Consider the following 25,149-nt stretch of genomic DNA (forward strand, 5'->3'; position numbering starts at 1 on the left):
TTGTAATTGATTGAATGAATGGAAGGTCCTGGGGTGGGGTAGTACTTGGAGATTATTTAATCACACTTAGTAAATGCGGATGTCATGTTTTGATCTTCTCTGTTCTTAATTTGTCACTGAATAAAATGGAGAGCACCTATGCTGGTATTCTGAACCTTGGGAAGTTGCCTTTCCTTGGCATTACATTACAGTCTCTCTGTCTCTGTCTCTCTCTGTGTCTGTCTTTCTGTCACACACACACACACACACACACACACACACACACACACACACCATTTATGTTCATAGACTGAATTAGAAGAGACTTTTTAAATCATGTCCAAGCTTTCCCTTCAATCCAATTAAAAGGAAAATGAGTCTCAGAGGGGAAATGACAGGCAGCTTGGTGCAATAGAAAGAGTCCTAATTTGGGGACCTGGGTTCAAATCCTATTTCTGTCACTTACCCTGTAACCTTGGGGAAAATAATTTAACCTTTGTAGGCCTCAGTTTCCTCATTTAATAGATTAGGAGGTTGTTACTACATAGCCACTAAGATTCATTCTAACTCAAGAGCTACAAACCTATGATTTGGCCAAAATCACACAGCTAGGTAGTGATAGAGGAAGGACTAGGGTCTAGGTCTTCTGAGTTCCAGCCCACTAAAAATATAAAGACATAAATAAAATTTCCATTAAATCATAGATTTAGAGTTGGAAGGGACTTTAAAGATCATCTAGCCCAATACCCTTTTAATTATAAATGAGGAAACTGAGGCCTTAGATAGATTAAATAATAGCTAATAAAGTGCTTAGTAAGATTAAATAATACTAGTAAGTGTCTAGTAAGATTAGATTATAGCTAATACAGTGCTTTATGGGTTTGCAAAACACTACATACATTATTTCATAAGAACCTTGTAAGATAAGCCCTAGTATCTATATTTTAAATATGAGGAAACAGAAGTTTAGAGATTGAGAAGCATGCCTGTGATCTCAGAACTAGTTAATGCTGGGAGTGAAATCTGAGACTATGTCTTTCTAACCTGCAGTATGCCAAGCTGTTTAAATCACACTAACTCTAGGATTCTAACCCATGCCCTCTGACTTGAAATCCAGGACTCTTTCTATTGCATCGTACAGAGCTGTAAGTTTTCCTGCAATATAGAGGCTCTTGTCTCTGTGTCAAGCTGCCTCTAGTTGCACATGGGGGCTTTTTTTTTTTTAAGTTATTCAGTGTATGGCATTACAGTGAGATGGTATCCTGACCTATCAGTTTCTGATTTATATAAGATTTTCTGTGGTTGGCCCACATGCATGGGGAAATTCATGGCAAAACAAAATGAAAGAAATAGAAAAAAAGATGGGATAAATATATGTACAAATATGTAATAATACATACATATATGCATATACATATTACTTATATGGGTATCTATCAACATAAACATAATCCATTCATCCACACAAAGATTAAAAAGTATTATCTGGGGAGAAGGAATAAAAGGGTAACTACTATGAGGCAGAAAAAAAGTAGAACAAGACACATTCCTTCCAAAGCACAAGTGAAGAAGGTCTTTCTCAAACCTGCAGCTTGCAGAAATGCCAAAAATCTTTTTAAGACCAACAGTGCCCCAAATTTTATACTTATCTTGCATGAATGTGACTGTGGTCAAAATGGGTTATGAAGGATGAGCCAAGATACAGATAGAATTAATAAAAAAAAAAACCCCTAGGTATTAATGGAAAAGTAGGAATTCCATATCCAGGTGGGACAAGGTAGGAAGAAGCAAGAGCTAAGTAGTAACACACAGATCGATGCGGGAAGGCTTCATGGAAGCAGTAAGAGTTTAAACTGTAAGGGATAACTGTGACCTAGAACAGAAAGATGTTCTTGAGGTGGTATACCTGATAAGAGGACTTGAAGATAGTCATGAGATGAATTGAATCGGGGGTTTTTGATAATAAATGTGCTAGAAAGGAGTAAGTTGTGGTACAGGGTCAGGAAATAAAAAGCTGAATTAAACCTTAAAGATATTCTAGTCCAAACTCTGTGCCTGGAACACAGTATTTGAAATGAATTTAATTTTTTTTGGGGGGGAGGGCAATTGGGGTTAAGTGACTTGCCCAAAGTCACATGGCTAGTTTGTGTATGTGTCTGTGTGTGTTAAGTGTCTGAGGCTGGATTTGAACTCAGGTCCTCCTGAGTCCAGGGCCAGTGCTCTATTCACTGTGCCACCTAGCCACCCCCCAAAATTAATTTAACTTTAATAATAAGGAAAGGGAGATCCAGAGCACAGAAGGGACTTGCCTAATGTCTTAAGACAGTAAAAGGTGATGTAAACCCATGCTTTTCAGCTTCAAATCTGGCCTGCTTTTCAGTATATCACACTATCTATTCTGTTCTAATTCATTTAAATCATTACTCCCAAGGAGATGCAGGAAAATTGTACACACACACACACACACACACACATAAATGCTCTACACATGTTTGTGTATACATCAATGTGCATAATTTAGCCTGAGCCCTATTTACAGTTTTCCTGATGATTTCCATTTAACTTTTTCCCTTCCCTATAGCAGTGATTATTCTCCTCCCCTCTTTCCAACCCTGATGAGGGAAGGAGGCTGGGTTTCCCACAATTCCGATCCTTAGATCTCCCCTTCCCTGTAGGGGAGGGCTGGACCCATCTAGACTCTCTACCCTGGCAGGCAGACACACGAAGGACCCTGGGATTCTGTCATCCTCCCTTTCAGATGAACTATCCTATATGTGTTGTCTTCCCCAATTAGAGTGTGAGCAGGGACCATCTCAGTTTTGCATCTCCAGTATTAAGTATGGTGCTTGCCACATAGTAGGCACTAAATGAATGCTTGCTTATTCATTCATTTTTCTTTCATATATTCTAGGTGAGGGAAATAAATGTCAAAAAAATTCCAACAGGGGTGGCTAGATGGTGCAGTGAATAGAGCACTGGCCCTGGAGTCAGGAGGACCTGAGTTCAAATATGGCCTCAGACACAACACAAAAACTAGCCATGTGACCTTGGGCAAGCCACTCAATGCCAATTGTCCTCCCCTCTCCCCTCCAAAAAGCAAAAAAAAAAAAATTCCAGCAGAAACGATAAATATACTCCTTTGGTCAGAGGTTACCAACATTCTTCAAGAGAAATAGGAGTTTCTAAAAATGAATCCCATTGAGGATTAAAAGGTAGAGACATAAAGTCAGTATGTCTTTATAGGGAATTCACTAATGAATTTAAATTTTTAAAATAAGAGTATGATACGGTAGAAAGTGTTGGGTTTAGAGTAAGAAGACTACAATCTAAATCCTTTCTCTCTTAATTATTGTATCTTTTAAACTCTCTGGGCATCAATTTTCTTACCTGTAAAATTAGAGGAATGCACTAGCGACTTCTCAGATTACTCTCATCTCTGAAGCTATGCCCCTTTAAGAAAGAACTCTTTAAAATTTATAAGTGTATCTGTCAGGTATAGAAAAAATGATTGAAGGAGGAGTATAAACCAAGAAAGCATTTTTTAAAAGTCACAAAACCATAACAACCATACCAGGAAGGCTAAATACGCAAAAGAAAGGAAACTTGAAAAAAGTGCTAAAAAAACAAACCAAAAAGGGCTTTTCTACTTATGTTGAGCTATAATGACTAACAATGGATATGAACTATTTCTCCTGTACCTCACCCAACAGAGGGCATGCTATGCAGCAAATTGGGCTGTAATTGAACCATTTATATGGTATTAATGGATGTTCTAGAGAAGTGGAGGAAGGTTACAGCCAGGAAGTTTTAATACATGGAGGTGACAGAATTATTGTCCTAATAAGCCCAAGATCAATAACTGGAAAGATGTCACCTAGGACTGACAGGCCAGAAGCATTAAATGATATAAAAAACAAAAATCAAGCCTGAACAAGTGTCACCATAGAATCCAAAAGGGATAAACTCATTGACTCCAAGTTCCTCTCATCTCACAATTCCTTTCAATCTGGTTCTGACATCATTATTCAACTGAAATTGTTCTTGTTGAAGTTACCAAAGTCAAATATTAAATTGCTAAATCCAAAGATCTTTTCTCAGTTCTCATCCTCCTTGGTCTCTCTGTTGCTTATTATTTATATCTTTTAAACTCTCTGGACACATTTGCTCACCTATAAAATGTCTCCTTTTTGTGACAATAATCTTTAATGGTTCTCTTGTTAGTTAAGTGGATAGGCCATCCCTCAGTTTCTGATGATAGTATATAATCCATATATGATACCCTTTGTATGAATGTATCTCAGTGCTCTGGCCCAGAATCTTTTATCTTCTGTCCCTTTATTGTTTCTTGGTGATGTCATCAGCTTTCATGAATTCAACTACAATAAATGATTTCCAGATCTATTTATTTTGCCCAGTCCTATATCATCAACTGATCATTAGGCATTTCCAAAAGCTTCTTATTATCTCTGTAATCAAATACAATTACTCTCATTGGAATTTTTTTTAAAGCAATAGTGGTTAAGTAACTTGCTCAAGGTTACATGGCCAGTTATTTCTGGGTGTGGTGCTGAGTATCTGAGCCCGGATTTGATCCAGGTCATCCTGATACTGGAGCCGGTGTGCTCTTACTCGCTGAGCCACCTGGCCACCCCTAAGCAATTGGGGTTAAGTAACTTGCTCAAGGTTACATGGCCAGGTGTTTCTGGGTGGGTGCTAAGTGTCTGAGCCCGGGAATCGATCTCCAGGTCTTCTCAACACTGGAGCCAGTGCTCTTACTCGCTGTGCTACCTGGCCGCCCCTCTCATTGGAATTTAAAGATATTCACAACCATACCCTTTTCTATATTTTAAGTCTTTTAACGTATTATTCTCCTGCATGTACACTATGGTCCTTCCATATTCCATGCCTGCTCTTCCCTCACACATGACATTTCCTCTTTCATCTTCTCTGTGCCTTTCAAGTAGCTATCTCTCAAGCTTTAAATTTCCTTTCTCCTGACTTCCAAGACTTCCAATATTTTAATGAGTCAATATTTATTAAGTGCCTACTATGTGCCAAGTACTCTACTAAGATTTCCTGACTCCCTTAAAGATTCAATCCAAATACTACTTCCTGCAGTAAAAATATATAAAATATGTCTGATTTTCTGCATTTGTTTTTAAAGTTTTTGTGTCCTGATTAATTTTTGTAGAGGAGTCATACACAGCTGAGAATTATATATACTCCTTTATATTTCCATTTGATAATCACAAGAGCTATAATAGATCTTCCCCCCCCCCTAAAATTCTATTCAGGTCCTTAATATCTTTTCTAGTTGATTCCTTTATCTAGAGTTGACAGAGATACACTGAGGTTACCCCCTCCACTATTATAGTCTGTTTCTCCTTGTAATTCTTAGTTTTTCCTTCCAAGTGTTTAGAAGTTATGCCACTGGGTTATATTATATATTGCAATAAATTCAACGATGATAAGAGACCTATAAATTGTCTTCTTATGAGTAGAAGATATTGCAAGAAAACAGTAAAATTGAGAAGAGGAAGACACATTCAGGGGAAAAGTGTGAAAAGATGGAGGAAACTTGTTAACATACATAGTCAGGTTGCTCAAATGGAATTATATACAAACATGCAAAGAGTAGGAGGAGTGGAAATCACTTGAACTTTGCTTTCATATAAACTGGTAAATAAAAATAACCCACACGATACAATTAGATGTGGAAATACAATCAACTCAACAGGGATATACGCAAGAACAGAAAACAGGGAAAAGAGACCATAAAATTGAGAGGTAGATTAGTCATAAACAAGACAAATTGCAAACTTGGAGTGGTAATAGATACAAGAAGGCTAAGAGCTTAAAAAAAAGGAAGGAAGGAAAAATAACTTCAATAGAGAGGGAGAGACAAGTATTAAAAGGAAAAAGTATATGATAAATTAGAGGCAAACAATTAACTAACATAACTGAATGTGAATGGGATACACTCACTCATAAAAAGGAAGAGGTTAACAGAATAGATTAGAACAGTAGAGTCAAATTAAAATAGTAACAGGAGCCAGTAATGTGTACCTAAAGATCCCAGTAGGATACCTATTGTCTCAGTTTTGAAATGTAATGTTGTCTGTGCTTCACTGCATTTTTATTCATTTTGTCAAATATTTACCAATTACATATTAATCTGATTCAGGCTGCACTCAAGAATGTTGTGGGATGCCTACCACTCACTGGTCAGATTTTTGACACTTCTGGATTATAAAGCAACAACCAACAACATATTGCTTATAAAAACACATTTGAAACAAAAAAATTACACAGAATTAAAATAAGGAGTTGGAACAAAATCTATTACGCCTCAGGTATATGCAAAAAGCAATTGTAATAATTATGATTTCAGAAAGCAATAGCAAAAACAGTCAATTAAATGAGATAAAAAGACACATTTATATTTGTACAAATTTATATAACCGACAAATTTATGTTCCTAAAACATGGGTCTGCACATGTCACCTGCTGTTTCCCTTTTGCTTATAGATAAAACACAAATTTGTTTGGAAATTAAAATACTTCATAATTTAATTTGAGCCTACTTGTATTTTTTTATTGTGCCATAGTTCCTTCACACATTATGCTCCAACTAAACTGGACAACTCATATACAATATCACATTGCTCACTTCAGTATCTTTGATCAGGCTATCTGTCCTATGCTTGTATTCAATTTACTCCCCACACCTATCTCTCAGAATCTCTGGTTCCCCTCAAGTCTCAAATCAAGAGCTTCATCGCACAGATTTGTCCTTAATTTTCCAGTTGCTAAGTCCCTATATAACCTATTATCCCATAAATTATATGGTGATTATTTGGTACTTTATTTTGTATTTACTTAGCTATACATCTGTTATTTTTCTCAAATTATACACATACGTGTGTGTGTGTGTGTGTGTGTTTGTGAAGGAGAGGAGGAAAAGGGGGAGAGAGAGGGAGAAAGAGAAAGGTAAAGAGAGAGGAGAGTAGAAGTGCTATATAAGTTCCTAAAGGTGGGAATTGTGGCATTTTTGTCTTTATATCCTTAGCACTTAAAACAGTCTGACTGACACATGATAAACACTTAAATATTTGCAGAATGATAAATGAATAGATGATCATTTAAAAGTTAAGATTTAATGGGGTAGGGGGAGTGTGAAAACCAAGATCATGTAATGGCAAGCACAGAATTAGTTCACACCTTGTTTCAGCTATCGAATTAACACCTTATTTCAGTTCAGGTTTTTTGCAGCCTTGTATCAAGTCTGTTAAGAAACAGAACGTGTGAACCCCACAACTTGTGAATCCTAGAACTCATGAACTCCTGCAATAGGAGGGGGAGAAGCTAATGACCATATATAAGGAGAGGCCCAGGTTATAGAGACAGCAGAACTGAGAAGAGGATTCTTGTGGTGGCAGAGTCCAGAAGGACAAAACTTGTGATATCCTGACACTCTGTTTGTCTATTCTGTCTGTGTTGATGTTTATTTGTGATACTTTGTACAGAAGCCCTGGGACCTTACTGGAAGCCCTGAAAGAGGATATTCTGGTTGTATGTTTACAGAAGTCTTGGAGAAGAGTTTTGGATGTCCTGGGACTTTACTGATGATTTGTGCTGACCTCTTGGACCTTGTTTGTGGGTCTGTGTTGATTTCTATGTTGATGATTTGTGCTGAGTTCTCAGACCTTGTTGGTGGGTCTGAGTTGATTTCACAGGCAGATACTGAATTGATGATGGTGCCAGTAATGTGCATGAATATTATTGTGGCTCTGTCAAGCTTTGTCTTCCCAGAAACAGGAACCGTGAAGGACTTGAGGTGGACTAGACACTGTGAACTTCAATATGGAATGGGAACTGGATGAAGAACTTGACAAGAAGCTGGACAAGGAATTGGGAGCTGCCTGCCTTTGAACCCAGGTGACAGTAGGAGCTGGGACCATGGAAGAGGAATCATGGAAGCTGAGAGACAGCCTTGAGTCAAGCTGAAAGAAGACTTTACTTGGATACTGTGTACTGACTGAGAAGATGATGATTTACTGTGACCTAGGGGTGGAGAACTTTGGCTTTTGTACTTTTTGATTGAATTAAGGATTTTGTGATTGACTAAATGAATATACTTTGTTTAAAACTATGTGACCACTTTGGTGAAAACTATGTGGCCATTTTAGTGATAAGTTGTTGAATTATGACATGGTGAATGCTGTATTTTGATTTTCTCCAATAATGTAACATTGTGAATGCTGTATTTTGATTTTAAATAAATATTTTGCTCTGATTTATTATTGAATAGAGAGCTCACTATACTATGTAATCAGAACCTTGAATGCTGTTCATAGCAGCAGTGCTCTGGAAAGCTGCTTGTGCATGACTTTACAGATCATACGATCATACAGTTAGAGGTACAAAGAACTTTAGAGGTTGACTAGTCAAAACCTTTGATTTTCAAATGAGGAACTGAGGCCCAGAAAAGTTAAGTGATTTGATCATGAACAGATAAGCAGTAAGTAGCAGAGCCAATATTTGAAATCAAGTCCTCCAACTACAAGTCCAACACCCTTTCCACTGGGTGATGAAAATAAGAAAATACCTGGTGAGTATAAGTTGGCAAAAATCTCTTGGTTGGGGGTGGAGTAAAGATGGCAGAGTAAAAGCAGGAAATTTCTTAAGCTCCCACACCAACCACCTCCAATACCTGTAAAATATGACTCTAAAAATTTTAGAGCTACAGAACCCACAAAGTGACAGAGAGAAACAAATCTCCAGCTGAAGGCAGCCTGGCAGACTGACAGGAAGGGTCTATTGCACTTTGCTGGAGGCTGAGCAGTCCCACATGACCCATGCAGGCCTTGACCCAGGGTAGTCCCAATGAGTGGCCCAGACTGGTCAGAGCAGACTTCAGGAGAGTAAATCACCAGCAGCTATGGTGGTTTCCAGACTTCTCAATCCATAAAAGCCAAAGAGAAAGTAAAAGGTCAGTGGGGAACTCTGTTGGAACTGGGTGATGAAAGAGTGCATTCTAGCCCCTGCCCCCAGGGTGAGAGGTGATGGAGGTGCAGGTGCTATAGCTGCTGCCACATGGCTGCCTCTGGAACTTCTGGCCTGCATATCATAAGGGGACCAAGGTACAAGTCAGAGGGTAATTGATCTTGCTTTGACCTGCTTGAATCTAGGTTGCTGTCTTGGGTGGTTGTCTTGGGGTGCCATGGTAGAGTTCTACCATGGCAAAGAGTTGAAAAGTCAAGTAATTGGCAAGATGAGCAAATAGAGGAAGCACAATCAGACCACAGAATTCTTTTATGGAGACACAAAAGGATCTAAACATGAAAAAAGAAGAAGATAACAAAGTCAACACTCCTGCATCAAAAGCTTCCAAGTGAGGGGGCTCACTTTGAGAAGTGTTGTGTGATTTGACCAAATGAGATTCTGGGCAGCCATGTAGAGCCTCCCAGCTTTGAAAAACCCAGATGTTGATGCTTCCCTCTCTGGTAACTGTGATTTGGTATGGATATAATGGTTGGACAGTTTGGAAGCTTGTCTGCTTGATCTGTTTCTCTGTCTTGTAACTTCTGTCTGTATACTCTGAAGTTTGGGGTGCTGACCTTTTCCCCTGAACTAGGTAAATGATATATGTTTGATTGATTAAAGTAAACTTGTTAACCCATTTTGAGTTGCTTTCCTTTAGCAAAGCAGATCTAAGAACCTGTGTTGGCAGCTACCCTGGAGATGCTGGGGTGCTTGCTGCTACAAATGGTGATGAGGATAGGATCTGCAGAGTAAAGGAAAGTATGGGGGCTGGGATAATTGTTTGTTTCCCAGTTGTGGTAGCTGTGACTCTGTGGAGCCATGGAGCAGGAGAGAAGAACGGCCTGCATGCTTACTTCACTGAGCTGAGAGCAGGAATGGTGACCTGCCTGCATCAAGACCTGGGCAGAAGCCAGGAGTGGCAGCCTTCTGCAGGAGGAAAAGGAACCCAGGAGTTTGGTATTCAGCTACCAGACAAGATAAGCACTATGGGACAAAGCAGGGGCACTGTATGTGTTTCCTTGCTGTATCCCAGAGTTTGGGACGCAGGGGGAGGATGGACTTGTGACTATGATGGGCGGGGTGAAGGGCCATGGACCCCCAAAGACCCCACCCTGTTGGTTTTGCTGCACAGCCACCTCTCTGGATTTGGAAGCAGGGGGTAGAGCAGTGTGAGCGAAAGGACACCCTCCTCCCAATACAACTTTGTTTGGACTTTATTGTCTTGAATTGAAGAGATGCACCTGAATGTACTTTGTGTTTGTTTAAGGCCCTGTGGTCACTCTGGTAACTTTAGTTATGTATCTTGCAAATGTGACCTAAGAGATGTTAATGCTAATTCAAATGTAAATTGACTATGCTATGGGCCCAAAAGATCTTGGGGCAGAATGTAATGGAAATGCAAATCTAAATATCTTCCTTGCCCCTAGGCCCTTTGACAAGCTTAAGAGACTCTGTGAACATTCCTTGATTTGAAAATATACTCTGACCCCTAATAGGCTGAATGTGGTCACATGGAGCCTGTGGCAGGAGGCTTGGTTTTCAGGAATGCCCACACCTTGATGCTGTGTGATTGGGCAGTGGGTCAAGAGGATGGTTACATTCTCTGACCCAGGAGAGAGCTATATAATCCCTGATGTGAGGCTTTGCTTTGGGGCTCACTTTGAGAAGTGTTGTGTGATTTGACCAGATGAGACTCTGGGCAGCCGTTGAGATCCCCCCAGCTTTGAAAAACCTAGATGTTGATGCTTCCCTCTCTGGTAACTGTGATTTGGTATGGATGTAGTGGTTGAACAGTTTGGAAACCTGTCTGTTTGAAATATTTCTGTGTGTATACTCTGAAGTTGGGGTGCTGACCTTTTCCCCCTGAACTAGGTAAATGATATGTTTGACTGATTAAAGTAAGCTTGTTAATCCCTCCCCCCAAAAAAAGCTTCCAAGAAATATATGAATTTGTTACAGGCCATGGAGGAACTCAAGAAGGGTTTTAAAACTCAAGTAAGAGAAGTGGAGGAAAAATTGGGAAGACAAATGAGAATGATGCAAGAAAATCATGAAAAGTTAGTCAACAGCCTACTAAAGGAGATCCCAAAAAATACTGAAGAAAATAACATCTTTAAAAAATAGACTAGGGGAGGCCAGGTAGCACAGCGAGTAAGAGCATCGGCCCCAGTTGGGATGACCTGGGGATCGAATCCAGGCTCAGACACTTAGCACCCACCCAGAAACACCTGGCTGGGTAACCTTGAGCAAGTTACTTAACCTCAATTGCTTTAAAAAAATAGACTAATTCAAATGGCAAAAGAGGCCCAAAAAGCCCGTGAGGAGAAGAATGCCCTAAAAAAGCCAAATTTGCCAAATGGAAAAGGAATTTCAAAAACTCACTGAAGAGAATAATTCCTTCAAAATTAGATTGGAGCAAATGAAAGCTGATGACTTTATAAGAAATCAAGATACTATTAAACAGATCCAAACAAATGAAAAAATAGAAGGCAATGTGAAATATCTCATGGAAAAACCACTGACCGGGAAAATAGATCCAAGAGAGATAATTTAAAAATTATTGGACTACCTGAAGGCCATGACAGAAAAATAACCTAGAAACCATCCTTCAAGAAATTCTCAAGGAAGATTGCCCCGATATTCTAGAACCAGAGGGCAAAATAGAAGTTGAAAGAATTTACTGATTGCCTCTTGAAAAATATCCCAAAAAGTAAACTCCTAGGAATTTCATAGTCAAATTCCATAGTTCCCAGGTCAAGGAGAAAATATTACAAGCTGTCAGGAACAAACAATTTGAGTATTGTGGAAATACAATCAGGATAACACAAGATCTAGCAGCTTCTACATTAAGGGATCAAAGGGCTTGGAATATAATATTCCAGAGGTCAAAGGAGCTAGGATTAAAACCAAGAATCACCTACCCAGAAAAACTGAGTATAATGCTTCAGGGGAAAATACGGTCATTCAAAGAAATAGAGGACTTTCAAGTATTCTTGATGAAAAAAAACAGAGCTGAACAGAAAATGTGATTTTCAAATACAAGAAGCAAGAGAAACATGAGAAAGTAAACAGGAAAAATGAATCATAAGGAACTTATTAAAGCCTAACCATTTACATTCCTACATGGAAAAACTAATTGCAACTCATGATATTTTTGTCAGTATGAGGATAGTTGAAGGGAATATATATGTATGTGTGTATATATATATATATATATATATATATATATATATATGCATATATATACACACACACATACATTTATATGTATATATAGGAGGGTATATGTGGGTATAAATACATGTGAGTGTGTGTATATGTGTGTACATGTATACATAGACAGAGGGCATAGGATCAGTTGAATAATAAAGGATTATATCTAAAAAATAAAATTAAGAGGTGAGAGAGGAATATAATGGTAGAAGGAAAAATGAAGAGATAGAATACAGTAAATTATTCCATATAAAAGAGGCAAGAGAGAGCTGTTACAATGGAGGGGAAGAGCAGGAAGGTGAAAAGGAATGGGTCAACTTTACTCTCATTGAATTTGGCCTAAGGAGGGAATAACATAAACACTCAATTGGGTACCTTACCCTACAAGAAAGTAGGGGGGAAAGGGAGAAGAAGGGGGATGACAGTAGGGAGGGCAGATTAGGGGAGAGGGTAGTTGGGACCAAACACTTTTGAAAAGGGACAGAGTCAAAGGAGAAAATAGAATAACTGAGCAGTGGGATAGAATGGAGGGAAATATAGTTAGTCTTTCACACTATAACTGCTATGGAAACATTTTTGTGTAACTACACATGTACAACTTATATTGAATTGCTTATCTTCCCAGTGGGGGTGGGTGAGGATGGAAGAAGGGGAAAATTCTGGAAATCAGTTTTAAAAACGAATGTTAAAAAATTGTTTTTTACATGCAACTGGGAAATAAGATATACAAACACTGGGCTATAGAAATCCATTTTGCCCTATTAGAAAGTTGGGGGGGGGGAGGATGGGGAAGAATATAAGAGAGAGCAGATTGAGTGATGGGGTATTTAGTAGGCTTGATATCTTGTGGTGAGGGGTAGGGGAAAGATGGGGAGAAAATTTGTAACTCAAAATCTTGTGGAAATGATTACTGAAAACTAAAAATAAATTAAAGGTCTCTAACTTTAGATTAATGACAATCCAGGATACTAAAAGAATTTGACAGCTCAAGGAAGCCCCATTGACAACCATTCAGAAATCATAAAAAGCAGAAGTGGTAAAAAAAACTTAGAATAGTTAAGTTTCATAATTTTTTAAATGTGGAAACATAGAATCTAGAAACAATAGACTGGGAGGTTTAATTAATATCCCTGGAAAATTCTAAAAAAAAACATTTAAGAGGTGTTAATTTTGAGTATTTTGATGAGATCAAAAAAGTTCAGCAAAGGTACTCAGAGAATATGGCATTCCAAAATAATTAGCTTCCAGTTAGCCTTCAACAGTCATGGCAATCCTTAAGGTGAGGTGTTGGACTAAAGGTTTGAACAAACATAGTTAAGAAGCAGGCAAAGTACAAGATAGTAAGAGAGCACCTAACTGCCTCCCAGGAGGAAAATTTCTTTTATGAGACTCTTGAGATCCGTTCTTAGTCTTGTGCCATTAATTTTTTTTTAATCAATGACTTAAATAAAAAAAGATAATTATCAAATTGCCAGAGGATCTGAACCTTGATTGGATGATAGAATCAACATCCGATAATATTTTGATAGGCTAAATTTAGTAAAATGAAATGCAATAAAATAAAGTCTTAAACTGGGATTCAAAGAATCAACTATACAAGCACTGAGTCAGGAAGCATGTAAAAACTGAGGATTTTTTTATTATGAATTATATTAGTATATAAGTCAATTGTCTTGTACGGCAGGTTAAAAGCATAATGTAATCTTAGTTTTCACTGATGGACACTGTCTACACAGAGAGAAACGATAGCTCTTTTGGTATCTATTCTGATCATACCATGTACTTCGCATTATACTTTGTTCTGTGCACATTTTTGGAAGGATATGAACAAGCTAGAGCATGTTCAGATGCAAATGAACAGGATAGTGACAGCAGTAGAGATGTAATCATTAGAAGATTTGTTGAGGGAGATGGGGATGTTTAGTTGAGAGAAGAGAAAACTTTGAGAGGACCTGATAACATCTACATTTACATATTTTTGGGACTATCATGTCCAAGAAAGATTTGACATGTTCTTCTTGACTCTAGTAGGCAAAGCTAATGATTAGATAATGAAAAGAGGGATGTTTTTGAACTATTTTGTAAGATGCAATGATTGTGAGAATCTCAGAAGAATAAAAAGAAATTATTTGACTTGATACAGAGAGAAAGAAAGATGAGGAAAATACTATATAATATCTAGAGCAATGTGGATTAAAAAAACCCTAACAAAATAAAACAAAATAAAAACCTAAGAAAACAAAACAAAACCTAACGAAATAAAACAAAACAAATTACATAATTACAAACAAGGAAGAGATGATAAAATATACTTCTATATATTTGTTGAAACAATATTAGGGCAGTTATGGGTAAGGAATGCTACACATACTCACAAACACAACTGTTGGTTGATTTTGCTGAAATATTTTTTTACTTTGTCACAAGAAAAGGCTTGTGAGTAGAGCAAGGAGAAGAGTCTATTTAGAAATAAATGTGATGTAAAAACAAAGAACATCAATACAGCTTTAAAAAAGAAAAAATAAAGAGGTATGAATGACCTTCATGTAAGAAAAAAAACTATCCATAAATGAAATATTTGATTGGAATAGGGTAGATTTCCCTTTATGAAAGATTTTAAAGTGAAAACTTGATAACCACTTTTCAAGAATTCTCTAGAATATATTATTCTTGTTCAGGTATGGATTAGATGAGATGGCCTCTGTGGTCCCTTCCTGTCTTGGAGCTATGTTTCTACGATTCTGTGATTCTAATTTTTGAACTTAGTAACCCTAAGGTTAAGGTTAGAATAGTCTGATACACAGGAGCATTAATGTAGGATTCAGAATGTGGCAATGAGAGGGAAAGGAGACAGATAAATTTATTCAATAAAGGAATTATAAGATTGTTTACAATAACTTAGGTCCTAGGTTAAATAGTGTCCAGGAGAATTCAAGGGGAAAGATCTGAAGAGAAAGAATTCAGGTGGAGAGAAACAGCTACTAAAGTGCAAAATTTGTCAGTAGAATCATCAAGAAGCCATCATTAAGTGTAAATGCAAAGTTCTAAAGATGCAAAAACCAAAATGAAATAGTCCCTGTCCTCAAGGACCTTGTGATCTATCTGGGAAACAATGATAAAAAATACACACACATATAATTAAATGTAAAATAAATATTTTTGTGTTTGCTGTTTTGATAGTTGTGGGGGGTGGGGGGAAGAGGAGATACTCGTAGTGGGGGAGGATTAGGAAAGGCCTAATGTTGGAGGTGGCGGCACTTGAATTGAGTTTCAAAGGAAGCCAGGGAATTATGAGAGGCAGAGGTAAGAGAGTGCATTCTCAGCACGAGTCACAGCAGAGGTGGAATTTTGTGTACAAGGAACAGAAAATAGGCCACTTTGATAGAGACGTCGAGTTCCAGGAAAGGAAGTAATATGCAACAAGCTTTGAATAGCAAACAGAAGACCTTTCTAGATGTGATAGTGTCTAATCAGGAGGATTTAGTGCTTTAGTATTATTATTTTGTCAGCTATTTGGAAAAGAGATATGTAGCTAGGTTGCACCAGGGGATAGAGCTTTGGTCCTCAAGTCAGAAAGACCCAAGTTCAAATCCTGCCTCAGACACTTAGCTTGTGTGATCCAGGGCAAGTCACTTAACCTCTGAGTCAGTCTACTCATCTAAAAATGAGGGCAATAATAGCAACTACTTCCTAGGATTACTGTAAGGATAAAATGAGATACTACCTGTAAAATGCTTTGCAAATCTTAACATGCAATATAAATGCTGGCTATTTTTTTTGCTATTTCTGTTGTTATTATGATTATGATTATATTGGAGCTAGGAGAGTCTTAAGGATTTGGTTCCATGTAGATATATTATAGTTAGAATAGAGAATCAAGACATTGATCACTGATCGATCAAGACACTGACTGACTGGTACTATCTAAGCCTCAAGTCCCTCAAAAATTTTGGCGGCGTTCCTCTGGACCTACTACACTTTTTTTCAGTGACATTCCCCATCTCGTTCTGGCTCTAGTGGTGGCATCACTTCCACGGTGCAGCTACACTCAGTATTTGAGGTTCCCTCTGAGACCAGGAGGCGATAACCCCACAGGGACAAGTCAGAAATTTCTCAAGACCAAAATGGTAATCCATGTTATATTCTAACACCCCAGAATAAATCTGTTTGTATATTCACAAAGAAGCTAGCAATCACCATCCTTATTCATAAGCAAATGCCCATGTAGTACGACTTTATTGGTACTGGGAATAATAAAAGCTAGCATTTATGTAGCAATTTGTTTGCAAAATGATTTATAAATATCTCATTTATGAGTATTATACTTACTTCCACTCTGAGAGGTCAATGCTATTATGTAGCTAGGAAGTGCAATGGATCGAGTGCTGGGCCTAGAGGCAGAAGGACTCATCTTCTTGAGTTTAAATCTGGTCTCAGATACTTACTAGCTATGTGACCCTGGACAAGTCACTTATCCCTGTTTGCATCAGTATCCTCATCTGTAAAATGAGCTGCAGAAAGCAATGGCAAACCACTCCAGTATCTTTGCCAAGAAAACCCCAAATGGGGTCACAGAGTCAGACATGACTAAATATGACTAAACAACAAAAAGATGGAGAAACACAGGTAGACAGTGGTTAAGTGATTTGTCCACAGTCACACAGCTAATATATTTCTTAGGCCACATCTGAACTCAAATCTTTCTTACTTTAGAATCACTGTGTCTCCTAGTTGCCTTGGAAGAGCTCGGAAAAGCCAACACTGAAATTTTTCTCTTACCGACTTGACACTCAGCATACATTACTGTGAAAATATGGATGAAGGAAACTCAATTCCGAACAGTAGTAAGAAATACAATGAAAGCTGCTATCATATCCACTCCCCCACACTCCCTCAAAGTCTTCTTCTCATATACCACATACACTCTTTGCCATTCTGATTTTTCTTCTCTAGCCAAGGGCCAGTTTATCATTATCTTTCCTAAAATGCAATGCCAAAATGAAATGCTAAAATTCAGAATAAATTATTTCTATCTTGCAATTTGTAAGTTTCCCATGGACAGCGATTGTCTGACTTGCATTTTTATCCCCAGCACTCAGCACAAAGCTTGGCACATAGTAGGCATTTAACAATGTTTGCTGATTGTTCCTTGCAACTTTCCCCTTCCTTGATGAACACATATTCAGCATTAATCTTCTATTTCCTATCCCAAAACAATTTCCTCTAACTGAACCAATAATTGCCCTTTTTCGATGAAGGTTATTTTGTCAATTTAATTCTAATTGTATTATTATTACTACCGACAATAATAATAACAACATGATTTCCCTCTCACTGTTTTTCTTACTATTTTGTCTTTACACTTGGTTTCCTTTGTACTCAATGGCTTCCTAAGTCTGGTATCTAGTCATTGCATTTCTGACTAGCTAATGTGGAGTTAGTTGGGATGAAAGTTTGAGGAAGGAGAGAAAATAGCTCTCTATCCTTTCCTATAAATTTTTAGACTTGATATTGAGACCAAGATGAAGGAAGGAAAAAATTAATCTACAGAACATGTCCTATCCAAATTTTAATTGCTAGAGAAATATATCTTGATCTTATCTTTTTTTTTAGAATTCAGACAGAACTGACCAAGGACAAATTGCTATACTACTATTATTCCTTTTTATATTTAATATTCTTCAAACTATTACACAGGTGCATAAAATGACTGCATTTTGAGATTGGATAAGAGCAGAACACAGAAAATATCTTTGGGACAACAATGGGAGTGGACTGAACAACATATGGTTTCTTCTACATCTCTACCATTTGGGTCAGAAATTATGAGTATTCATTAAGACAAAATACATTAAAAACATTGTTCTTGTGTTTGTATGGATCCAGGTTATTATTCCTAGGTTACGGTCTCTCTTCCCCCATCCTTGTCTTCTTCCTCCTTTTCACTGATGAAGTGCAGAGGGAAAAGGTCCGTCATCTTCCTATTAGTCTTTTATATTTAATGTTCTGCCAAATATCATAATACTTCATTGTGCATTATTAAATTAAATATAGGGATTTGGGGTATAATCATCTTTCCAAGTTCAGGAGGAGACAGGATGTTATACAGCTTATTTTGTTCCTTTGTTATTGTTGTTGGTTAGTCGATCAGTTAAGTCTGACTTTTCATGATCCCATTGTGGTGTTTTCTTGTCAAAGACATTGGAATAGTTTGCCATTTTCTTCTCCAGAGGATTAAAAGAGAAAGGGTTAAGTGACTTGTCCAGGGTCACACAATTAGTAAGTGTCTGAGTTCAGATCTGAACTCAGATCTTTCTGGCTCCAGGCCCAGAACGCTATTCACTGAGCTACCTAGCTGCCTTCTATTTCTAAATAAATTTTATTTCTTTTACTAGATCTCTATATTTGATTGCTTCTCATTCTATTCAGGCTAGAGTTTTTGAGAATTTGGTATAGTCACCTATGAAAAATTTGGTTCTTAAATTTTAAAAATCAGTGTTATGCCTGGGTGAAAGAAGGAAAACAGTTTGATCAGTTATAATCCTCTATTTCCAATACAATTCATAGGCAGAGATTTTAAGGAAATTTGGGGGGACAGTATTTTCAGTGTCAATATTTGTTGTCTGTCAGTCCATGAAAGATAGTGATCGTTTGATGTAGAATTAGAGATATAGGTAATGCCATGTTAGGCTTTTGTAAAGTGCTAAATTTTTCTAGTCTGAAATTCTGAACTTCACAGTTTTGACTATTTCCTTGCATAATCTACATTGTTTGTTTGGTCATTAAGTCCCGGCTACATCAAGATAATCTTTCTTTAACGAGAAGACTAACTTTTCACACATATCTAGCAAAACTGATGAGATTCAGTGCTTGGTATAACATCAGAGTTTATGAATGGTCTAGATCACTCAAAGGCTTTTACATGATTCCAGGGCCCTTACCAGTCTCCATATATCCCGGTATCATCAATAGTCTTTTCTCAGTCAGCAGCTCCTCTAATTTCTATTTCTTTTCCAACTTCTCACCATCTACCATCTAGGTTGTGGTTGTTTCTCAATGATCCCTTTCCCCCGATTACCATTTTATAATTTCTGTTATCAATTATCTTTATTTACCATCATACCACCAATTATTAACCATCATAAATCCCTTTGTTTCTATACATCCAGGCTATCAACAACCATACAAAAATGTGCTAAATCACTATTAGAGAAATGCAAATGCAAATTTCCCTATTGTTCCATCTCATACCTATCAGAATGATAAATGTTCTCGGAGTTGTAGGAGAACATGCACATAAGTTGGTGGAGTCAGGAGCGGAAGGCAATTTGTAACCATGCCTCCAAATTCACTGTGCTGTGCAAATCCTTTGATCTATTGATATCACTACTAGGCAGTGTAAAATTAAATCACCTCAACAAGTATTTATTACACACTTACTATTTACTAGACACTGTGATAAGTACAAGTAGAAGCAAAAAGAAAGACAGCTGCTATCCTCAAGAAGCCTATATTCTAATGGGGGAAATGGTTCCCATATGGGGGGAGAGGCATGATGGAAAAGTCTGGAGGTTGAGAAACAGAACCAAGAAAGGCACGAAGGATGGCTGGACTAGGCCCTTCCTCAAAATGAAGGAGGAACTCAGCAACCGGAAAAGAAGGCTTTAAGATTGGCTGGAGAAGGCCAACATACTCCAGATATTGTCTGACTAGAGAATCAGCAGAATTATCATTTCCCTTGTTATGGATACTATATCCCAAATATGCCAAATTATATATTACAAAGTTTGCAGACTGGAAGGATGATCTCAAAGGAAATGGAGAAGTGGGAAAGTAAGATAGGAGGGATCTATGATGTTGAGTGTTACTTGAGTGGTCATGGGAAGGAAAAATCACTTAATCCAGCAGCAGGGGAAAGGGAGGGAAAAGGAAGATAAGGAAGGTGGGAGGGAGAGAAGGTATACTTTTGTTGATTAAAAAAAAATTCAATTTAAAAATAAAAATAAACTTTTTATGTGCCATTTTTTCCTTATGTAAAAGACCAAAATAATTTATAAGTATAATAAATTTTAGAGCTCTTCTAGAATTCCATGCCATGTTTCAAGAGACATAGGAAAATGTTTCATCAATTTTTAGTTCACTCATAACCTTATTGGTACCTAAGTGTCTCTCTATATTATGATGACTCATTTTGTTTATTAGTCTTAACTCCTAATGTTTTCTTTATGAATACTAAAATCATTCTTAGAGGATGAATATTTATCAAGAAAAAAGAGAAGTATTCAAAGATTGTTGTGCAAACACTATAAAATATTCAAAAGGATGAATTCCCAAAATGTTTGGGAAAATGGTAATATTATCATCAAAATATTTTAAAAGTGGCCATTTTGAAGGAGATTATACACATTTGGACAAAGAACACATATGAAGTTTGTTACAAATACAATCACAATAATTAATATTCAAGAGAACCTTCTGAGAATTCAGAAGAGAGCCACATAGAAGATACAACAATCAAATGTACTTGCAAGTCATAGAATCAGAAATTAGAGCTAGTCCAGTGGTCTCCAATTATTTTATACAATGCGCCCCTGTCAGTATTTTTTTTCTTGGTGGTTATGCTGTGAAGAGGATATTTTATTTTCTCAATGCCACCCCTACTGCTATTACTCTTATGGAATGGTGGTGGGGGTGGTTAGGTGGTTAGTTTCTATGGGTGTAGAAGTGTCCAGTGGGACTTAGGCCTGACTTAGAAGGGGGAGGATTGGGAGCCTCCACAGCTGTAGAAGAAAGTATAGTTGGACATATTGAGCCATAAGGGTTGGAGGAAGGGTAAGCATGATTGCTTTGGAGTCAAGTCCCATGAATGGCTATTGCAGTAAGGGTGTGATATAACTTATCTTTCCACCCATTAACTGGTTTATTATGTAGCCTTTGGAGTCAGGTCATGGATCCTCTGAGTTTAGGACATAATGTCCAGGGGACTTTAACCCCCACTTTGGAGACCACTGATCTAGTCCAACTAGATAATTTTACAGATGTGGAAAGTGAAGCCCAAGAGAAGGAGTATATAATTTCTAATGTTACTAATGCAGTTAGTAAGTGGTAGAGCCAGAAATCGCTTCTCTTTCCACTGAACTGTACAACATCTGAGAGAAAAAATAATAAGACTTGGTATTTTTCAGCCCAAGTAAGAGAATGTTTGAAATTAATTTCATTAACTATTATCAAGCACAACAAAACAACCAATTGTTGAATATATATAAAGGAAAATGATCAATTGTTAAACTGAGGAAACTACTAAGAAGATATATGGTACATAAAGATTGGGTTCAGACCTCTGATTTCAATTGTGTAGGGATCACTCAGTAAGGAGACATCCCTCCAGTGATGTAGACTGGGGACCTGTCTGTAATATAGGCTTAGAAATTTTCCTAGGATCCCTGAATGACAGCATCAAATGAGTAACTTGATCGTGATCACCTAGCTAGTGTGAGTCACAGGCAAGCCTTGAAGCTTGGTTTTCTTGACTGCAAGGACGGCTTCCTATCCACTATGCTGGGCTACCTCTCAGTTTGTATTTTAAAGACTCTCCTAAGAGAGGATCTAGTAAACCAAATAATTGGGGTAAATAATAGGGTATAGTAGGTAAAATACTGACTTGGAATCAGAAAATATGGGTTTCAATCCAGATGTCTGACCATGACTCAGTTATTTAATCTCTGTAATCCTTAGTTTCTCCAATTGTAAAATGGGATAATAGTCCTTACCCCACTGAACAGCTACAGGGTATAAATGAGACTCTTTTTAAAGTGTCAGCAAACCTGAAAGAGCTAGCCGAATGTTAGTTATTATTTAACCAATTAGTTTCTGCAGGAGGATAGACTAGATGACCTATGAAGAGAGACCTCTCCCAGGTCTAAAGCTCTTCAAAGGAATTGTCTACAAACATATATATATATATGGGTTAATCTGGGGCTAGTTTTCTTCCATTACGTAATTGCCATGTGGGATTATTACTTTTTTTTCTCTGTCAAGGTGAAAAACACATCTTCTGAAAAAAGATTAGACTCTTATTTCAATTAATGTCCTTTGGATTTGGGTATTAATCTTTATACCTAGTAGAGAGAGTATAATCATTCAAAGGGCCTAGCAGGTGTCCATTTAATTCCTCCTATTTGCTTATAAACAGCATGTGTCACACTGGGATCAAGAGGCCTTTCAAAAATTAAAACCTTCTTGAAAATAACCTTCCATTAAAATAATTTAAAATAATGTAATATTTGACACAGATAATTAGAACTTTATTGACTATATGCTAAAATCATATTTTCTCATATATCACCTCATGATTATAGAATTGCTATTTTTACCTATATACTTGCATTTTGCTCTTAAATGTGTAAATGAAACACTCATTAAATCTGGGAACTAGGAAATTACATAGTGGCAGAAAAAAAGGATCCATTTTAACTCTGGATAAGAGAAACTGCTCTGATGTCCTTTTTTCAAAAACTTCTGGTGGCATATATTTCATGTACCATATTAGAACTTTGAAGTTACTAATGATGGGAATTTTTTAAAAAAAGGTCACTGTATAAATTGTTACTATAAACCCAAGGGAAATTTTATACATAAAACTCTGAATGCAAAATATTCACCTCCTGAAGACACCCCTCAGAAAGAGCTTACAGCACAACATTTCAACTTGTGAATTTTACGGTTCTCTGAAAAGCACCTCAAACTCAACAGGTCCAAAACTTAACTCATTGCCTTCCCCCATAAGAAAACTATCCTCTACTTATCCTGATTTGTTGATGGTACCACTATTCTCCTGGTCATTCTCAATTCATTATCCCAGAGCCATCTTTGTTTCTTCCGCACTGTTCAAACTGCAGTCCCATTGATTCTGCTTATGAAATACCTTTTATATCCAACTCCTCTACCTTTGACCCCACTGCAGCAATACTAAGTCAGCTTATCATTCCTTCTGACATAGACTATTATAATAGCCTCTGAACCAGGTTCCCTGCATCCAGTCCAGTTCTTCTCTAACCCAACCTTCAATATGCTCCCAGAATAATCTTCCTAAGGGACAACTATGATTTACTCAGAAACCTTCTATGGATCTTCACTTATTATCAAATATAGTACAAGTACCTATGTTGGTTTCCCCTATTAGAATGTAAGCTCCTTGAGGACAGGAGTTCTCTCTTTTTACACTTGTATCCTCAGTGATTAGCATGGTGTCTGATACATAGTAGGTGCCTAATAAATGTGTACTGTCTGACTTACTAAGGAGAAAAATTATTGAAATCACAAATTTATATGGTGATCAACCACACTGATGATTCATTATGTAGTGCTCATAATTTACTTTAAAATAGTTACCATTTCCTTCCAGTTTTTTCTTCAATTCTTTAAGGGCTAGACATTTCTGCTTCCTTCAACAAATGCTCATGTATTATGGAATTTCCCTTTCTTGATTTTCCCTTCCAATTTATCAAGGCCTTGTTCTGATTTTTTTTTAAATGCAGTGCCCAAAACTAAGTACAACACACTACAACCTTGGCTAAATCACTAAACAGCTTTTAGGCTCAGTCTGGTTATGATTGATTGATGAATAAGGGGATTGGAATAGAGATCTCTGAATTCCCTTTAATTTCTATATCTCAGTGTTGTTGTGAGGATAAAATGAGATATTTTTAAAGTATTTTATAAGTTTTCAAGCATTACATAAATACTAGATGATGATGATATCTATTATCCTATGTGGGCTGACAGGGCAAAGTACAGAAAATCTATTGCCTCCTTATTCTTGCCATTACAGCTGCTGTTTTCATCATAATCACACCATTACCATAATTGCCCTCCTTCCATTCCATTCCTTCTTCTCAAGGTATTCCACTAATATCATACATATTTCTGGATATCCTGTTTTCCCTTTCAATTCTGTAAGTCTCCATAAGTAGGAGCCATATTTCTTGGAACCCTATCTGCATCCCTCAGCACCCTGAATCCTGCTACTTGCCAGCAAAGCCATTTGGTTTCACACTGCTGAAAGCATTATCATTGAATTAGACTTAAAGACCATAGCGCTACATGCCACAAGAACGACATGGGCACCATCAACAAAACCCAATAACTCTACCTGTAGAACAGAAGCTCCGCTATGTAGAAACTGCAGGCCACTTTCAGCTGAGTCGATTCCCCCAGTGGCTAAAATGGGAAATCCAGGCAAGGCTCTGGCGATGGCTGTTACAGCTCGCAAGGCTATGGGTCTAATTGCAGTCCCTATGGGAAGGAAGAATAACCAAGGGTTAGTACAGTGAGCATTTTTACATATTGCTTGAGGATGATTATCATGTGATGGCAGTGTTGTACTAGACAAAATTCAAATGTGGGTTATCTGTATTTAAAACATACATATATATGCATATTATCTGAATATTCCTATGTTTCCAAGTATGTTAATTTGTAAATGGATGTGGATCTATTTTTAACGAAGCTGACGCTATTATTATTGCATGGAGGAGTGTTATGCAAGTGGGTGTAATAACCCTGAAACTGCAGCTTGAAACATTTCCCTCTTGCATTTGAGATATAGTAATGTGTAAGAAATTGGATGGAACATTTAAGCATCTGTTTAAAAAAGAACAAGGAACAGCAGATTTAGAAAAAGAAAACAATTACATACAGTACATAAATAGACACACAGCTCTGTTATGTTTCCACAAAGTATAAGGCAGCTGGTGTGAATAGAGATATTGTGCAAACAAACAAGGTGCTGATGGACTTACACATTCCATATTGCTTTTTACATCTATTTCTCATAGTCTGATTAAAGATCGCGGGTCTGATCTCGTTTTTCCTGTATCAAAGAAGTTGGGTGAAATTATGTAACCTAAAAGT

At 37.3% G+C, this 25,149-nt stretch overlaps 1 protein-coding gene across 1 annotated transcript in view; it reads right to left on the reverse strand.

Moving 5' to 3' along the window:
* Window positions 1–25,149, reverse strand: part of DPYD (dihydropyrimidine dehydrogenase) — a 1,126,518-nt gene that overhangs the window by 174,473 nt on the left and 926,896 nt on the right. The window contains exon 19 of the mRNA XM_069063397.1: window positions 24,389–24,531. Coding sequence (XP_068919498.1) covers window positions 24,389–24,531 — 143 coding nt within the window. The remainder of the gene's footprint in view (window positions 1–24,388; window positions 24,532–25,149) is intronic.

The sequence above is a fragment of the Petaurus breviceps genome, unplaced genomic scaffold, assembly GCF_028583685.1.
Source record: "Petaurus breviceps papuanus isolate PSGF00001 unplaced genomic scaffold, PetGlider_PUasm1.0 90564, whole genome shotgun sequence".
NCBI lineage: Eukaryota > Metazoa > Chordata > Mammalia > Diprotodontia > Petauridae > Petaurus > Petaurus breviceps.